The 19,796-nt window shown below is 44.4% G+C and overlaps 1 protein-coding gene across 2 annotated transcripts in view; it reads right to left on the bottom strand.

Moving 5' to 3' along the window:
* The window catches only part of dph6 (diphthamine biosynthesis 6), a 208,677-nt gene that overhangs the window by 16,559 nt on the left and 172,322 nt on the right, over positions 1-19,796 (bottom strand). For both annotated transcript variants that reach the window (XM_078406398.1, XM_078406399.1), the window contains one exon: positions 17,049-17,439. In XM_078406398.1, the coding sequence (XP_078262524.1) occupies positions 17,049-17,439 (391 nt within the window). The remainder of the gene's footprint in view (positions 1-17,048; positions 17,440-19,796) is intronic.

The raw sequence follows: 19,796 nt of genomic DNA, 5'->3' as shown, positions 1-19,796 counted from the left end.
ACTATCTCCGCCATCTCCCTACCGTTTCTGGACCTCACCATCTCCATCACAGGAGACAGACTAGTGACTGACATCTACTATAAACCCACTGACTCCCACAGCTATCTGGACTACACTTCTTCCCACCCTGTCTCTTGCAAAAAGTCTATCTCCTACTCCCAATTCCTCCGTCTACGCCGCATCTGCACTCGGGATGAGGTGTTTCACACTAGGGTATCAGAGATGTCCTCATTCTTCAGGAAACGGGGCTTCCCCTCTTCCATTATAGATGAGGCTCTCACTAGGGCCTCTTCTATATCCCGCAGCTCCGCTCTTGCTCCCCCTCCCCCCACTCGCAACAAGGACAGAATGCCCCTCGTCCTCACCTTCCACCCCATCAGCCAGTGTATCCAACAAATCATCCTCCAACATTTCCGTCACCTCCAACAGGACCCCACTACTGGCCACATCTTCCCATCCCCTCCCCTTTCTGCGTTCCGCAGAGACCGTTCCCTCCGTAACTCCCTGGTCCACTCGACCCTTCCTACCCAAACCACCCCAACCCCGGGCACTTTCCCCTGCAACCGCAGGAGATGCAACACCTGTCCCTCTACCTCCCCCCTCAACTCCATCCAAGGACCCAAACAGTCTTTCCAGGTGAGACAGAGGTTCACCTGCACCTCCTCCAACCTCATCTATTGTATCCTCTGCTCTAGATTTCAACTTCTTTACATCGGCGAAACCAAACGCGGGCTCAGCGATCGTTTCGATCAACACCTTCGCTCAGTCCGCCTTAACCTACCTGATCTCCCTGTGGCTGAGCACTTCAACTCCCCCTCCCACTCCCAGTCTGACCTTTCTGTCATGGGCTTCCTCCAGTGCCATTGTGAGGCCCACCGGAAATTGGAGGAAAAGCACCTCATATTTCGCCTGGGGCAGCTTGCAGCCCAGCGGTATGAACATTGACTTCTCCAACTTTAGATAGTTCCTCTGTCCCTCTCTTCCCCTCCCCTTCCCAGTTCTCGCTCTATCTTCCTGTCTCCACCTATATGCTTTCTTTGTCCCGCCCCCCTGACATCAGTCTGAAGAAGGGTCTCGACCTTAAACGTCACTCATTCCTTCCCCTGAGATGCTGCCTGACCTGCTGAGTTACTCCAGCATTTTGTGAATAAATATGAAGGACCAGGGATATCTTTCTTGGTCAGAATGGTGTGTGACCTTGAGGGAACCTGCAGGGAGTGGTGCTCCCATGAACCTACCATGCGTCTCTTTCTTGATGGTAGAGCGCTGGGGCTTGGGAGGTTTTTGAGGAGCCCAGGAGAATGCTTGCAAAGCCTTTTGCACATGATGTACTCGGTCGCCATGGTGTACCACTGATGGAGGGAGTGAATGCTTAGGCTCATTGATGGGGTTCCAATCAATATGGCTGATTTGTCCTCGATAGTGTTGATTCCCCAGAGTTATTTGGAAGACGCACAGACCCAGGCATTGAAAGATACAGGATGGAAACAGGTTCATTCTAGTCCATGGCCACCATCGATACCCTGTTCACACAGGTTCTATGTTATCCTACTTTCTCATCCACTTCCCGCACGCGAGGGGAATCTAATCAATCTACAAACCTGCACGTCTTTGGGATGTGGGAGGAAACCCAGCACCGGGAGGAAACCCATGCGGTCACAGGGAGAACATGCAAACTCCACAAAGACAGCACCCGAGGTCAGGAGCGAACCTGGGTTTATGGCACTGTGAGCAAGCAGCTCTACTATGGCGCCACTGTGTCTCATGTGTACTCCACCGTCATGACCTGCCTTTTAGATGGTAAAAAGACATTGGCGTTGGAAGAAAACAAGTCACTTGTGATGGGATAACCAGCTTCTGACGTGCTCCAGTAGACACAATATTTAATGCGGGTGATCCTGTTAACCTTCTGATCATTGTTGACACATAGGGCGTATATGACAGGTTACACATGACAGTAATGCCACAGGTGGAGGTTAATGTCTTCCTTTGCTAGAGTGTTAACACCGCACGTGGGACACGAGACATGCGGATGGTATTTGGGCAGCACGTTCCTGAGTGATTCTGACGAAGATGAACCGGCATCGGGATTTGCTGTACTTAGAGAACTGACAATCGAGTATCAGTCTTCCAGTGCCCCCTTTCCTTGGGGTCATACAAAAACCGCCAACACAATTGTAGAGGTTAATTCACTCAGAAGATAAAGGACAGCCTTTCATGATCAGGGATTCCAGGTTAAGAGAACAAAAGTGAGCTAAGGCCGACATACCAAGTGCACCACGAAGCACTGAACTTCAAGCAGACTCTGCCTTTTGCCTTGCGAGGATTTCTGTATGGTCCATTCGGTAAATGGAGAAACCCTCAGGCTGTATAACAGGGTCAGGTGAGACAGGCATGAGGCACGTTTCAGTGAAACAAAGAACACAGCAGTCTCTGATCTCTCTTTGAAACTGCAGCATGGCTCTAAGGTCTTCAAGCTTGTTCTCGAGTGATTGAATGTTAACTGGAAGCATGCTGGGGAGGTAGGTCCAGAATCCCCATCGTTTCAACCAGAACTGGATCCTCTCTGATAGCCAATCTTTCTCGTTTTGTTTGTACTCACAGCTGTGCAGGAGCACAGCTTGAGTTAACATCCACAGCTCCCAGGGTTGCATTGATTTAGTGATGATTGACAGGAACATTTTAGTGGAAATGAAAGAACTGCAGATGCTGGATTATACCAAAGATAGATATAAAGTGCTGGAGTAACTCAGCGAGTCAGGCATCATCTCTGAAGAGAATGGATGGGCCAGGACCCTTCTTCAGTTAGGAGGGCAGTTCTTTTCTAGATTTATGTGGAATGAATGCCACACAAGAAAACATTAGGCCTCCTTCCCACACCCATGGTGTGTTTCTGTCAGAACGTTTTGTGGGCTGATTGTGTGTGGGTCCCTATCCTTTTCCACCAGAGATGCTGCCTGACCCGCAGCGTTACTCCAGCACTTTGTGTCTATCTTACAAAAATGTCAGCACTTTCTCAATGCTGGAAAGTATAGATAAAATGGAAAAAAGGATCATCCAAGGCTGTCTTACGAGCAGCTTTAAGTAAAACATCGCATCTCATTGTTGCCATTTTGTCTAAGAATCAAAGGACGGCAGAAGATGGAAAGCTGAAATAAAAGCAGGAAATTCTGGAACACTCATCAGATCAGGCTGCATCGCTGGAGAGAGAAAACAAGTTCATGTTCGAAGTCTGATCAAAGATCATTTTCCTGAAATATTTTCATCTCTTGGCTTGGAAAGAGTGCAGAGGTTTATTAGAATTATGCCTGGATTCGGGGGCAATAGCTGTGGGGAGGTTGGATGCATTTGGATTGTTTTCTCTGGGATGCCGTAAGTTACAGGGAGACATGAGAGAAGTATTTAAAATTATGAGAGGCATAAATAGAATTGACGGTCAGAATCTTTTTCCCACAATGGAAAAATCAGATTCTTGAGGGCATAGCTTTAACGTGAAAGGGGCAAAGTTTAAAAGAGATGTGCGGGACAACTATTTTTACACAGAGGGTGCTGAGGGCCTGGAATGTGCTGCCAGGGAGGGTGGTTGAGGCAGACATGATAAAGGCACTTACGAGGCTTTTAGAATGGCATATGGATATGCAGGGAATGGAGGGATATAGTGGATAAAAGATGATCTCGGCAAAATGCTTGGCACAGACATCGTGGGCCTAAGGGCCTGTTCTTGTGCTGTACTGTTCTATGTTCTATGTATGTTGTTAATCTTGTTGGCAGACTGGCAGAGTTGGCCCCAATAACTTTAAAACATCAACTCTCTTACATGATTTGTTACATTACATCATACTTTGGCTGAAAAAAGTGTCATTTTCAAGCAACCTAAATGCAACTTGTTTGTCTTTAAGAACTATTATATACTAGACCAAGTGGACCCGTTGGGCCCAAACCTCTCCTGCATTGGTGCAGCACCCTCTCCTCCCCCCTCCCCCTACCATCTCCCTCCTCCCCCTCCCCATCTCCATCTCCTCAACCCCCCTTACCCACCCTCCTCCCCCTCCCTCCAACCCCCTCCCTCCCCCTCCTTCACTCCCCTCCCACCTCCTTCCACCCCCCTCCTCCCCTCCTCCACTCCCCTCCCCCTCCTATCTCCCTCCATCCCCCTCCCCTCCACCCTCCCCCCCTCCCTCCCTTGGAGATTGATTTAGACTTTAAAATATGAATAACTTTAAAAATATAACACCGATTTCAATGAAACTTCTATTAGCACCAAAGGGACGACGGTGAGTAAGGTGGGCCTAAAATTGTCGCACTATCATGTACCGTTTTGGCTGTAGTTCAGGAACAAAGAAACAAACAAACAAACAAGAGTTTTAATAAATAGATGGGAACATTTTCATTAAATTTACCACACAGGTAGGAAGTGTAATACTTGTACTTTAACATACTCATGTTACACATGTTCCTCCTATAAATGAAGTCAGATAGTGCATTTGAGTAGAAAGGCTAGATTAACAACCATGAAGAATATTAAATCTGAACCCTGTATGTGGTGGTGAATCTGTGGAATTCTTCACCTCGGAAGGCTGTGGAGGCCGTCAATGGATATTTTTAAAGCAGAGATAGATAGATTCTTGATTTGTAACGGGTGTCAGGGATCATGGAGAGAAGGCAGGAGAATGGGGTTAGGAGGGAGAGATAGATAAGCCATGATTGAATAGTAGAGTAGACTCGATGGGCTGAATGGCCTAATTCTGCACCTATCACTTCTGACCTTAAGTCCTCATGATACCCATTAACCAAGTAGTAATCAGGGTCAAATCAGAAGTGTTATTGATCCATAAAACCCATAAAAAATGGAGTGTAGATTGTTGAGAATTTTTCCTAATTTAGAGGATCATATGCAAAAATCCTGGGGAAATATAACGAAGAGTCAAATTTTTAGATACAATATACCTAATAAATTATCAGGACAATTTCCAATTTTGGGGGGCTTATCGCATACTGAATGCCAGCAGGGAGCAAAAATAATAATCTTACTGTGTGATAGGAGCCAAATAATTCTGCAATCTCTAGTTTCCACAATCTCTAAAATTTACCTGCAGGCTACGATTTCAAAATGTACACAAAAATCTGCAAATCCAATGAGCTGCAGAAATTTAAATTAGATCCAATTTATAAAGTAGATCGAGCAATTTGGATGCCATTAATTTCTCAGAGCAAAAAAAAAGCAAAGTTGTTTGAAAAAAATTGAAGTAAAAATTTTCTTTGTGGCACTATATTTTAGCTTCACTCAAACCACTCTTTTATACATATCTTTCAAAGTCAGCAAGTTCTGAGTTTAAATCCCACTCTAGGACTGACCAAATAATCTTAGTTGTCAATTCACTGTATTGGAATGCAAAAGGAGCAATAGATTAACAGAGTTGTGGTCTCAAGGTTTTCATGGTGATTAATGTTAATAGATCTACCTATTTTGCTGTTTCAAGGAATTGCTGAACAGAAAGTTATACTTTCCAGAACAATATTCCTCTCTTTAGACTTTAGAGATACAGCACAGAAACAGGCCCTTTGGCCCACTGAGTACGCGCCGACCATCAATTTGTATTTACCACAATTCTTTTCTGATATCTTTCCATTTTGTTTTGTTCTGAGAAATTATTGGCATCCAACTTGGTCAATGAACTGTATAAATTGGGGCTAATTTAAATTTCTGCAACTCATTGGATTTACAGATTTTTGTACGACGGGGCACCTTGGTCGGCATGGGCAAGCTGGTCTGAAGAGTTTGTTTCGAGATTGTATGACTGACTCTCTATCTGCATAAAATACAAATGACGTACCTTCAAGTTGGTCAGAGGAGCGGCAGCTGAAGGAGTGAGTGTGGGGATTGGCTGAGCAGGTAATCTCTCTGAGTTTTCAGAGTTTTTTTTACAGGAGCGAGGGTTTTAAAAACCGGTCGGGATCAGCCGACAATCACGTACCTTCAAGTTGGTCAGAGGAGCGGCAGCTGAAGGAGTGAGTGCGGGGATTGGCTGAGCAATTAAATTAGCAAATTGGTAAGTTAGCTAATGAATCAATTAGTCAATTTAACAGCTAATAAAAGCAAGGCTTGCTCTAGGGGGAGCAGCCTGGTCGAGGGGAAGTGTCCGGCCGAGGGGAAGCGCCCGGCCGAGGGGAAGCGCCCGGCCGAGGGGAAGCGCCCGGCCGAGGGGAAGCGCCCGGCCGAGGGGAAGCGCCCGGCCGAGGGGAAGCGCCCGGCCGAGGGGAAGCGCCCGGCCGAGGGGAAGCGCCCGGCCGAGGGGAAGCGCCCGGCCGAGGGGAAGCGCCCGGCCGAGGGGAAGCGCCCGGCCGAGGGGTAGCGTCCGGCCGAGGGGAAGCGTCCGGCCGAGGGGAAGCGTCCGGTCGAGGGGAAGTGTCTGGCCGAGGGGAAGTGTGAGTCTTTGGTGAGGAGGCTGAGGGAGGAGGCCATGCCAAAAATTGGAGAGTGTGAGACATTATAAGGAAATGACAGGTAAGCTGATTCAGTGTGATGTTTGCAGGATGTGGGGGAGGTCAGGGACACCATTGGTGCCTCTGGCTGCTACAAATGTGGAAAGTGTGTCCAGGTTCAGCGCCTGAAGGACCGTGTTGGGGAACTGGAGAGCCAATTGGATGACCTCGGGATCATCTGAGAAAATGAGACATTCCTGGACAAGACCTTCAGCGAGATTGTTACACCGAAGGTACCAGATGAGAAAAGGTTGGTGATGGTGAGGAAGGGAAGGAAGCTTGGAGTACAAGAGACCCTGGGGGTTGTACCTCTTGAAAACAGGCTCACCCTCTTGGAAGCTGTCGGTACAGAAAACACTGCAAGTCTCAGCGGCGGACAAGTCTGCGAGGCAAAACGTGGCGCTGAGGCAAAGTCAAAGAGACCAACGTCAGGCAGAGCCGTGGTAGCAGGGGACTCCATCGTGAGAGGTACAGACAGGGGTTTCTGTGGCAACAAACAGGATTCAAGGATGTGTGTTGACTCCCTGGTGCCAGGATCTAGGAAGTCACGGACCGAGTGCAGAGCATCCTCAAGCGAGAAAGTGAGCAGCCGGAAGTGGTAGTGCATGTCGGCACAAACGACGTCGGGAAGAAGAGGAAAGATATTCTGCAGCGTGACTTTACAGAGCTCGGAAGAAGGCTGAAAAACAGGACCTCCAGGGTTGTTATCTCAGGTTTGCTTCCAGTTCCTCGTGCTGGTGAGAGCAGGAACAGGGAGATACGGGATCTGAATGTGTGGTTGAGGAGCTGGTGCAGGGGGCAGGGATTTAGATTCTTAGACCACTGGGATCTGTTTTGGGGTAAGGGTGAATTGTACAAAAGGGACGGGTTACACCTCAATAGGCGGGGGGCCAGGGTACTCATGAAGGTGGTCTATAAATCGTGGACGCATTTTCCAATGTTCAATAGATTTAGGATCAGTTCCTGTGGATTGGAGGGTAGTTAATGTTATCCCACTTTTCAAGAAAGGAGCGAGAGAGAAAATGGGGAATTATAGACCAGTTAGCCTGACATCGGTGGTGGGGAAGATGCTGGAGTCAATTATTAAAGAGGTTATAATGGCGCATTTGGGTAGCGGTAAAAGGATTGGTCCAAGTCAGCATGGATTTATGAAGGGGAAATCCTGCTTGACTAATCTTCTGGAATTTTTTCAGGATGTGACGAGTAAAATGGATGATGGAGAGCCAGTGGATGTAGTGTATCTAGACCTACAGAAAGCCTTTGATAAGGTCCCACAAGGGAAATTGGTGAGCAAAATTAGAGCACATGGTTTTGGGGGTAGAGTGTTGACATGGATAGAGAATTGGATGGCAGGCAGGAAACAAAGAGTAGGATTAAAGGGTCCTTTTCAGAATGGCAGGCAGTGGCGAGTGGAGTGCCGCAAGGCTCGGTGCTGGGGCCGCAACTAGTTACAATATATATTAATGATTTGGATGATGGAATTAGAAGTAACACTAGCAAGTTTGCAGATGACACAAAGCTACGTGGCAGTGTGAACTGCGACGAGGATGTTAGGTTGTAGGGTGACTTGGACAGGTTGAGTGAGTGGGCAGATGCATGGCAGATGCAATATAATGTAGATAAATGTGAGGTTATCCACTTTGGCGACAAAAACAAGGAGGCAGGTTATTATCTCAATGGTGTCAGATTAGGTAAAGGGGATGTGCAACGAGACCTTGGTGTCCTTGTACACCAATCACTGAAAGGAAGCATGCAGGTACAGCAGGCAGTAAAGAAAGCTAATGGCATGTTGGCCTTCATAACAAGAGGATTTGAGTATAGGAGCAAAGAGGTCCTTCTGCAGTTGTATAGGGCCCTGGTGAGACCACATCTGGAATATTGTGTGCAGTTTTGGTCTCCGATTTTGAGGAAGGATGTCCTTGCTATTGAGGCAGTGCAGTGTAGGTTCACGAGGTTAATACCTGGGATGGAGAGACTGTCATATGATGAAAGATTGGAAAGACTGGGCTTGTATTCACTGGAGTTTAGAAGGATGAGAGGGGATCTTATAGAGACGGTTAAAATTATAAAAGGACTTGACAAGCTAGATGCAGGAAAAATGTTCCCAATGTTGGGGGAGTCCAGAACCAGGGGTCACAGTCTAAGAATAAAGGGGAGGCCATTTAAAACTGAGGTGAGAATAACCTTTTTCACCCTGAGTTGTAAATTTGTGGAATTCTCTGCCACGGAAGGCAGTGGAGGCCAATTCACTGGATGAATTTAAATGAGAGTTAGATAGAGCTCTAGGTGCTAGTGGAATCAAAGGATATGGGGGAAAGGAAGGCACAGGTTACTGATTGTGGATGATCAGCCATGATCCCAATGAATCAAAGGGCCAAATGGCCTCCTGCATCTATTTTCTGTTTCTGTTTCTAAATAAGTTCCAACTTAAAAAAAACACTTTGCCTTCAAACACAGAAAACTAAAGTGTGATTCAAAATATTTTAAATTTTGTGTTAGTTTTTAGTTTTAATGTTAGTGAAATGCTGTGTGGAAACAGGTCCTTCGGCCCACGGAGTCCACACTGACCAACAATCACACCGAAGACTAGGTCTATTCTGCACACTCGGAACAATTTACAGAAGCCAATCAACCTGCAAACTCTGCAGGGACAGCACTCGTAGTCAGGATGGAACCTGAGTCTCTGGTGCTGTGAGGCAGCAACTCTACCGCTGCGTCACTTTAAACTGGTAATTTTCTCCCACATGCTTCAACTCCTCTGCTGGAGGGAAAGAGATGTTTGCTTTCTATAACTGCTCGCCAACTCAACAACTGTGACTGCGTGGGGTTGCTCCGGTTTCCTCCCACATTCCAAAGACGTGTAGGTTTGTAGGTTAATTGGCTTCTGTAAATTGTCCCTAGTGTGTTGGATAGAATTAGTGACTGCAGGTCGGCATGGTCTCAGTGGGCCGAAGGGCCTGCTTCCATGCTGTATCTTGAACTAAAATGAAAATATTTTGAATCGTACTTTAGTTTTCTGTCTTCAGAAGGCAAGGGTTTGTATAAAGCAAAAAACGCACTTCGTTGAAGCTCATTTGCATTTTCATAGCCAAAGAGACAAGACAATGGTAAATGCTGCAGATGTGCTTCATCTCCCTTGAGAAAGCTCACCTTGATGTTGATCTCAGAAACGCCCATCTGAGACAAAGAACAAACCGCAGAAAGAACTATTGTAATTTTCGTCTTCCCACTCTGAGGCATGGAACATCAATATATGACCAAGCTGTGCCAGTAGGGCCACCCAAATGTTCAACTTTGTTTTGATGCGGCATTTTTGACAGCTGCTTTCCATTTTCCCCTTATTACTTAGTGCGCAACTGGATTGTTTTTACTGTAGTTTGAGACAATTCCCAAGGCTAGAGAATGTAGCATAATGCCTGACTAATCCACAGCAGGCAATGTAAATCTTTGCAATATAAAACATATTAATTTATAGCACATATCAGTGCACTCCTAATACAGAGAAATTATAGTAATGAGATACTGCTGAATGTGTTTGTTTTTATACATGCATTACTCACTTTGTACTATGTTGCCTGGGGCTATAAAATTAGTATTCAGCATAGCGCCAAGGAAACAGTACATGAAACAAAGACTGTTAGAGAAAATATTGATCTTTTATCAAATTTGCTACTGAAAGTTCTGCACAGATTCACTGTTATAGGAACATAAAGAAAGAAAACAACTGTAGTGAATGGAGTAGTGACTGAGCGAGTGGAAACCATCTGAAGTGCATTGGACAGTGGAGTTTTTGATTTCACGCACTGTGGAGAGGGGAATAAAACAAGTTGTCATCAACATCAAACATTACTTCTGTGAATCTTTAGTGGACAGTTTCTGTCAGATCCCAAGGTACCAGTCTACAAATGTTTGGTCCATCAGAAGTCAAACGAAGTTGCCAAGCAAACAATTTGAAAAGGTGCAGCAAACCCTGGTAGTGAAACAGAAAATAAGTCCCAAAGACATGCAGGTTTGTGGGTTAATTGGCCTCTGTGCAGCAAGGGGTGGAGAATGTGGGATAATGTGGAGCCAGTTTGAAGAAGTGGTCGGCGTGGTCTTGGTGGGTCGAAGGACCTGGTTCCACACTGTATCTCAAAAAAAAAAAGAGTACATTTGCCAAGAAACTAGACATAAGGGATTGCAGATGCTGGTTTACAAAAAAAAACTCAGCAGGTTGGGCAACTCAACTCAGCATTCAGCACATGTCTTTTGACAAGAAAGTGCTTGCAACAGAACAGCTTTAGTTAGCCTATATGAAGTAATGATGTGCACACGACAGAGGTTCCTACATTCACACAGAATAAGCTTCTCCATGGAAAAAGAACTGCATCTGATTCCCACAGAAGTGGAGACAGATGTTTTACTATTCAAATTAAATCTATTGCAGTCCTGACCTGCCATCTACCTCATAGTCATACAGCATGGAAATAGACACTCCGTCCAACTTGCCCACGTCGACTAACATGTTCGATCTACACGAGACCCAACTGTCTGCGTTTGGTCCATGTCCCTCTAAAACTATGCTATCCATGTTCCTGTCCAAATGTTTCTTAAACGTTGTGATAGTACCTGCCTCCTTCAGCAGGTTGCTCCATACACCCACCACCTTTTGTGTAAAAAAAAAAGTTACCCCTCAGGTTCCTATTAAATCTTTCCCAACCCGTAAACTGGTTCTCTATTCCCATACTCTGGGCTAGAGACTGTGTGTTTACCCGATCTATTCCTCGCACGATATTGTACACCTCTAAGATCACACCTCGTCCACCTGCGCTCCAAGAAATAGAGTCCTGGCCTGCTCAACCTCTCCCTATAGCTCAGGCCCTTGAGTCCTAACAACATCCTCATAAATTTTCTCAGCACCCTTTTCAGCTTGACAACATCTTTCCTAGAACACAGTTTCCAAAATTGAGCACAATACTCTAAATGAGGCCTGACCAAAGTCCCATACAACTGTAACATGACCTCCCAACTTCTGTACTTAATACTCTAACTGATGATGGCCAATGTGCCAAAAGGAGACCTTTGGACTATCTTAATCGGATGTTATTGGACTACAAAGTTATATCTTTGCACTAAATGGTGCACCCTTCATCCTTATCTGTGCACCATGAATGCCTTTATTATATTCATGTATAGTTGTTTCTTTGTCAAGATAGCACGCAAACAAACGTTTTTCACTGTACCTCAGTACACGTGACAATAATAAACTAAACTAAACCACTGCATAACATTGATCGAAAATCTGTATTTGCAGTGAAGTTTACAATACGATTTAACATGTTACAAAATGCCACGGCTTACACAGTGACCTTTGTGCAACTCTAAGGACCACAACATTACTCATGTTTTGGTTACAGTACCTCTTCAATATTCACAATCGGCTGTAAGGTTGAGTTGAAAGTATTGACCGTGTTACTGATGTACGAAGTAGTAAAAACAAGGAAATACAGATGCTGGTTTTCAGGAAAAGACACAAAGTACTGGAGTAACTCAGTGTGTGTGGCAGCATCTTGGGAGAACATGGATAGAAGACTTTTTGGATTGGGACCCTTCAGACCGATTGTAGGGGGTGCAGGGGGGGGGGGGGGGCGGGGGAAGAAAGCTGGAAGAGAGGAGGGGGCAGGACAAAGCGTGGCAGGTAATAGGTGAACACACACTTTGTCCTGCTCCTCCTCTCTTCCAGCTTTCTTCCCCTCCCCACACCTACAATCAGTTTGATGTGTCCCAACCAGAAATGTCATCTCTCCAATATTCTCCAGAGATGCTGCCTAACCCGCTGAGTTACTCTGGCATTTTTCTTTTTTACAGATTTACGAATGCTTGCTGAAGCTGTTCAAGGTCACTGAGCTTTATTCCCCTGACATATGTCCAGGTACACGTTTATTTCTGTGAAGTAAGAGAGAGCAACTCGACCCCAGTCAAAGTTCTCCCATCCAGCTAGTCTTTAGACTTTAATAATTCAGAGATACAGAAACAGGTCCTTCAGCCCACCGAGCCTGCCCTGATCAGCGATCACCCCGTACACTAACCTACGCACACCAGGGACAATATTTACAACTTACCGAAACCAATTAACTTACAAACCTGTACGTCTTTAGAATGTGGGAGGAAACCGGAGCACCCGAAGAAAACACAGGCAATCACAGGGAAAACGTACAAACTTTGTACAGACAGCACCCATGGTCTGGAACGAACCCGGGTCTGTGGCGATGTAAGGCAGCAATTCCACTGCTGTGCCACTGTGTCCCCGCTAGTCCTCCGAATCATGGCAAGTTTACTGTGGTCAGTTATCCCCAGAGTTTGGTTAACAAGAGACTGCGTACAAGTTCTCAATTCAAAAAATGAAAAACTCAATCACAGCAGGGAACCAAACTGTCAGTTGTTTCGAGTAGTTGGGAAGTCCAATGCAATAGTCCTACATTACAACAGGGACTACACTTCAAAAGTATTTCACTAGCTCTAAGGCTAGTTCTTTCTTTTTTCTATTATTCTATGTAGTTGATAGTGACAGGTTTCACATTGGGATGCACCAAACATCAAAGTCAGTACTGAGATAATGCAGCATATGTTGAATATCATTTTGAAAATTATCTCCACAGTTAGTGTTTCTATTTTTGTAGCATTCATTGGACAGGGTTTTCTCATGCACAAGGCACTAGTAGTGCATTGATACTTTATCGTGCACTTCTGGTCAGCAGGAGTATGCAAGAATTCAGTGCTTACACTGTAGGATTAGAGTACAAAAGTCTTTGGGTGCAGCCTTACAGCGCCAGAGACCAGGGTTTGAACCTGACTACGGGTGCTGTCTGTACAGAGTTTGTACGTTCTCCCAGTGACCGCGAGGGTTTTCCACAGGTGTTCTGGTGTCCTCCCACATTCCAAGGGTACTCGGCTGCAAATGGTTAATGCCTCCAAATACCGAGAATTATATTTCCCACAAAGGAATAGTAACTTTAATGCCCTTAAGCACTCTCCTATTAAGCATTTTATAACAAACTGCATGATTGCAACATAAATGTAAGCATTTTCATTCCTTTTTATAACTGTACAAGATCTTGTTTGTCATGTATGATTGATTGAACAAGCTCTTGTGATATTCCATTAATGAAGCTATCTGGGAATTTGAAGTAAATGATAATGGGCTAAAACCATGGTTGAAACCTTAAGTGAAATTTCTCTTTATGGAACAGATCTTAAAAATGAAATTCTGTTCCACCCAAAGAAGGGAATTGCTTTTGAATGTGCCAGATTTTGACCTAACGTATAATTGGACTGGTTCACAAAATATTGAGCAGAAACATGGTATCAAATGGACATTTGACTCTGATCGATGACACCCTATGCTGATGGATTATATAATTCACTAAAGCACAAGCACACGATGGCAAAGTCATACGTTATTGAAGGAAGATATATAAACTATCTGCTTCTGTGGGAGGCAGCTGATATGAGATTGCTTCTACAAATAGATTTAATTGTGAACAGAGTGAAATTGAAAGAATGAGTCAGATTGTTTAATAAAGCTTTTCATTCTTGTGTTATTTTCAAAATTTACAATAAGCTTAGAAGGGCATGGTAGTGCAACGGTAGAGTTGCTGCCTTACAGCGCCAGAGCCCCGGGTTCGACCCTGATTATGGGTGCTGTCTGAATGAAGTTTGTATGTTCTTTATTGATCACGAGGGTTTTCTCCGGGTGCTCCGGTTTCCTCCCTCACTCCAAAGACTTGCAGGTTTGTGGGTTAATTGGCTTTGGTGAAAATTGATAATTGTCCCTAGTATGTAGGATAATGCTAGTGTACGGGGATCGCCGGTCGGCACGGACTCGGTGGGCTGAAAGGCCTATATCTGCGATGTAACGCTGAACTAAACATAGAAAATATTAAATGCACACAGTGGTTCTATCGACACTTCTAAATACATTTTTTTTTGAAGCTGCATGTTTTGGCGATGCATTCAAAAAATTCTTCTTTTGTTTGAAATCCTGAGAGAATTTTTTTCAGGACATAAAACAAAGTAGCTTGATGATTAAGTCATCATAGGTTTAGATTTATTAATGTCATGTGTACCGAGATACAGTGAAAAGGTTTGTTTTGCATGTTATCCGGTCAGATCAGATAAAACTGTATATAAATTTAATCCGGTCAAACTAGAGTACAAAAGATGGAGCCAAGGGGAAGGCACAGAGCGATGGAGTTCTGCAGACTAAGTTGAATGTCCACAGTGGACTAGAAATTAATTGGACAGTATCCTTGCTTATGGAAGGACCATTATACAGTATAATTTACTTTAAACATACGATTGTCCTCGTGCTGCTGATGGTTTAAATTACACCAAGCAAGAAAATATCTTTAATCTTTCATCTACTGGATCTTTGCAACCTGAACTCAAAATTCTTGTGAATAAATTTGACAATCTGTATGAAAAAATGTAATTTTTAATCTCAAGTTCTTCCCTCACATTTTGTTCCACATGGTACAGAAGCAGATCTGAAATGAATTACACTGATCGGACTGTAAATTTTCACAGCTCATTTGAAAATGGCTGAACTTTGCATAAAGCCAACAGTACCTTTTTCTACTATGTTCAAATTTGTCTTTAAAATGGAACAATATAATTCTCTGGCTCTGACGCCGACATTGATGCAGGGGCTAATGCCTTAAACAATTCAGATACTCGAGTCAAACCACATTTTCTTCCCTTATCTACAATAGGCTTTTTCATAGCACATTCATCATGAGAAAAAAGGTCCACGTGCACTTTTGAGATATGGCCAAAGTTTGAAGGAACCATTTAAATAATGGAAGAGAGACACAAAAAGCTGGAGTAACTCAGCGGGACAGGCAGCATCTCTGGAGAGAAGGAATGGGTGACGTTTCGGGTCTGAAGAAGGGTCTCGACCCAAAACGTCACCCATTCCTTCTTTCCAGAAATGCTGCCAGTCCTGCTGAGTTACTCCAGCATTTTGTGTCTTTCTTTGGTTTAAGCCAGCATCTGCGGTTCTTTCCTGCACATATACCCATTCACTTTTTGAAATTATATTTGAAAAATATTTCTTGAACTTTTTTTGTCTCGGGTTCAAGAATTTACATTAAAAAATATAGAGGTTGGCATATTAGTCCAAGCATAACACACATGAATACTATTTCTGCAGAACATCTTAAATTACTGAGTAAAAAAGTATTCAAATTCACTGTACCTTGTTGTCTGGTTTGTTTAGTTTGGCTTAGTTTAGAGATACAGCTTGGAAACAGGCCTTGCACCCCATGCTGACCAGCGGTCGCCTGTGATTGGTTCTATCAGAGGGACAATTTACAGAAGCCAATTAACCTACAAACCTGCACGCCTATGGAATGTTGGAGGAAACTAGAGCACCCAGAGGAAGCCCACACAGTCACAGGGAGAACGTACAGACCCCACACAGACAACACGCGTAGTGAAGATCGAACCCAGGTTCCTGGCCCTGTAAGGCCTCAGAAGGGCTTCTTCAGAAGGGTCTTGACCCAAAACTTCACCCATTCCTTCTCTCTAGAGATACTGCATGTCCCACTGTGTAACTCCAGCTTTTTGTGACTATCTTCGGTTTAAACTAGCATCTGCTGTTCCTTCTTACACACTTAAACAATGGAAAGGTTATACAAGCAGAAGTCGTGCAGAGGGGAATTCCAGGCCATGGATTGTGGATGGCTGAAGGGATGGGTACAAACTCAACTGTCAAAGGTCAAGCCAAGAGTGTTTCATTGTCATATGTCCCAAAAGGGAACACTGAAAGTCTTACCTGCAGCAGCACAACAGACAGATACAGAAAGTACTCAGTAAACACCATAATAAACAAAAAATGTTAGTATATAGAGAAAAGATACATATACTATATAATAATATATATGGTATTTCTATATAGAAATATACAGAAATGTTCAGTGCATTTAAATATAAACACATACATAGACATATAAATATATATACATATACATACACATATGTATTGTCTTTATATATGTGTGTGTGTGTCTATATATATATATTTGTGGCACGCATGTGTATGTGTGTATGTATGTAAATAAATGCACGTGCGTGCATGGAGGTTAGTTGGAGGTTGTGGTGTTTAATAGCCTGATGGTTGTCGGAAGAAGCTGCCCTTGAATGTTGCAGTTTTCAGGCTCCGATACCATCTTTCTGATGGCAGGAGTTAAATGAGTGTGTGGCCAGGGCTGTGTCAGTCTCAGATGATGCTGGCTGCACTTGCTGAGGCAGCATCTCCTGTAGATGCCTTCGATGGTCGGAGGGGGGGGGGGGTCAGTGGGGGAAGAGGACAGAGCACACAAGAGGCCAGAAGGAAAGGAATTAATGGTTTGCGGAGATAGGTTGTTAGTATTTATGGCACTCACTGCTGGGAAAATTGCTCATCTCAAAATGTCAGGCAAGTCTGGGCTTTAAACATCTATCTCTAAGTGACTGGTTCAACCTCCTGTCATTGGGCTTACACGTTTTCAACTAAACTATAACTTACAGCAAAGTGATGTCCTTACCTCTTTGCACTAAGCTGGGATTTATGGCGCCTTTGCAGTAAAAAATTTTGAAGCAGATAGGAATCACATCCTGAGGAAGCTTATCCATTGCTTGCTGGAAGACCACAGCTAGCTCTTGCAGTGCAGCCTTTAAACTCAATGAATTCACGGGTGACAGCAGAAGACTCAGCGACAATGAGATAGCAGCACTAGACGGCGAACCTGACATCACCACTTTGCAATGGATTTCATAAACTTCCAATTTCTTATTTAGGATAAAGGATTTTCTCTCCCGGGCCTCGTGGGTCAGGGCGATTGCATGCCACTCCACTGCTGCTCCTTTCGGCAGATGTGGGACGGCAACTACCACAAGTATTCCAGGGGTAGCTTCCATCACTCCGTAACCTTCATCCTGTAATAAAAATAAATGAGGTCAATGAGCACAAGTCACATAAATCCACAGATCTGAGGAAATGGCAGAAGCACCCGGCCAGCCGATCGGGGCAGCAGAAGTTCCTGACGAGCCGTGGCCACACCTCGACAGCAGGCCTGGCTCTCCCACCGCCGAACCGGGAACACACCTGGAGTCGTCCGAGGCCCATCTCCTGCTCAACCCTCGTACACTGGGAACGGTGGAGGAGGGTGGGGGGGAGTCAGCGATGGTGGCGGGCGCTGGACAAAGGGTCATTTTCAAGATGGTGGCGGACGGAAGAGAGGATTGGTGTCACCAGGACAACAGGGTTTTAAGGCCAAGATAAGACTGCACTTATGAACTTTGCTGCCTTGTGGGTGCCAGAAATGTGGCGACACATTGTGTACTGAGTCAATGAAGTCTAAAATGATTGCACTTTTTAACTTATCTATGATTGTACTTATCTATGGTATTTTTTTACTGGATTGTGTGCAAAGCAAAGAATTACACTGTACCTAGGTGCATAGGTGCATGTGACAATAAAGATTCATCATCATCATCAATCTAATTCCTGGCAGGGTACCTGCAGTGTGTGAACTGATTTAAAAGCTGTCTCTGTGATTGCTGGGTATCACTTATTGTTCTCTCCATGTGCGTGTCCCAATGTATTTTAAATGTTATTATAGTACCTGGCTCAACTACCTCCTCTGGCAGCTCGTTGCATATACCCACCACACTTTGTGTGGAAAAAGCTGCCCCTTGGGTCCCTATTAAATCTTTGCCCTCTCGCCTTAAACCTATGTCCTTTCTCAGCAGTTTTCAGCATTCAGTGGATTGTCTTCAACAGGCGTCTCGTGTTTAAGGAAAGTAATGGATAGGAAAGGTTTAGTGGGATATGGGCCAAATGCAGGTTAGTGGGACTGGTGTAGATGGTGTATCTTGGTTGGCATGGGGACATTTCTGTGACTCTAAGACTCTAAATATTCCTGATCTTCCAACCAACTTCATTGTGACCCTTGCACTTTGTTTTTTTAATCTGCACTTTCTCTGTAGCTGTTACACTACACTCTGTACTTTGTTTCCTTTCTCCTTTTGTACATCTGTTGTGCTCATGCCTGGTTTGATTTTCACATGTGGATGATTTTCCTGCTTTTTCACTGCTTGTTGGTACAGTTTACAATAGTAAACTGGGGGCTATGGGGAGAAGGCAGGAAAGGGGTACTGATTGAGAATGATCAGCCATGGTCACATTGAATGGTGGTGCTGGCTCAAAGGGCCGAATGGCCTACTCCTGCACCTATTGTCTATTGTCTAAACCAATACCATTCCCAGGACCACACTTGAACAAATGTTGAGTGTGGTCTCACTCGCATGAGAGTGCAATCAAATATGTGTGCGAAAGCCATTTGTTGTTGTAATTGGTACAGCAGCCTGTTCCAGTGCATAAAGAAAAAGCCATCCCCATCCATAAGGCAGAAGACCCTTTGTATTTACAGTAACCCACATTAAAACTAAAAACACATACAATACGTCCTTTAATTTAGTTTTAGTTTAGAGATACAGCGCAGAACCAGGCCCTTCGGTCCACCCGCGATTACCCCATACACCAGCATTATTCTACACACTAGGGACAATTCACAATTTTACCGAAGACAATGAACCTACAAACCTGCATGTCTTTGGAGTGTGGGAGGAAACCGGAGCACCCGGAGAAAACCCATGCCGTCACAGCGAGAATATGCAAACATACAGACAGCACCCGTAGTCAGGATCGAACCCAGGGCTCTGGTACTGTATGGCAGCAACTCTACCACTGCCCCACTGTGTCGCTCAAGACTTCCCCTTTGTTTGAACAGAAATATGCTGCGATTAAGCTTGGCATTAATTTAGTTGTCAAATTGTGAAATGCAGTATTTGTAACCTATTATTATGCACTGGTCCTGGGATTCACTTTGCTGTTGAATTCCCATAACATCCAATTCTATCTATCTGTCCCAGACTAGAATATACTCAATGTCTGCACATCCCCAAAATTCCAAGGTAGAAAACTCAACAGATTGAACCATTGCGTAAATAATGTTTTTCTCCTCATAGCATTAAATGGCCAATCTCAAAGAATGAGATGATGGCGTCTTAGAATCTTACACATCCTTCTCAATATTCCGAATTGCAGTGAATGTAGATGAAGCTAAAGCCATATATCGTGAAAAGAGAGAGGAATGGCTGAGACTAGTGCCGTTGTATGGTAACATGTAGTATTGTAATCACATTTACTGGTGCTGATCACATAAATAACATTACAGCACTTCCTGAGCTACTGTATCTTGGCCCTCAGGTTAGACAGTGGCCTCCATGGC

This window comes from Rhinoraja longicauda, chromosome 10 (assembly GCF_053455715.1).
Source record: "Rhinoraja longicauda isolate Sanriku21f chromosome 10, sRhiLon1.1, whole genome shotgun sequence".
NCBI classification, from domain to species: Eukaryota; Metazoa; Chordata; class Chondrichthyes; order Rajiformes; family Arhynchobatidae; genus Rhinoraja; species Rhinoraja longicauda.
Note: the sequence above shows the minus strand (reverse complement) of the source record. Positions and strands in the feature narration are given on the sequence as shown.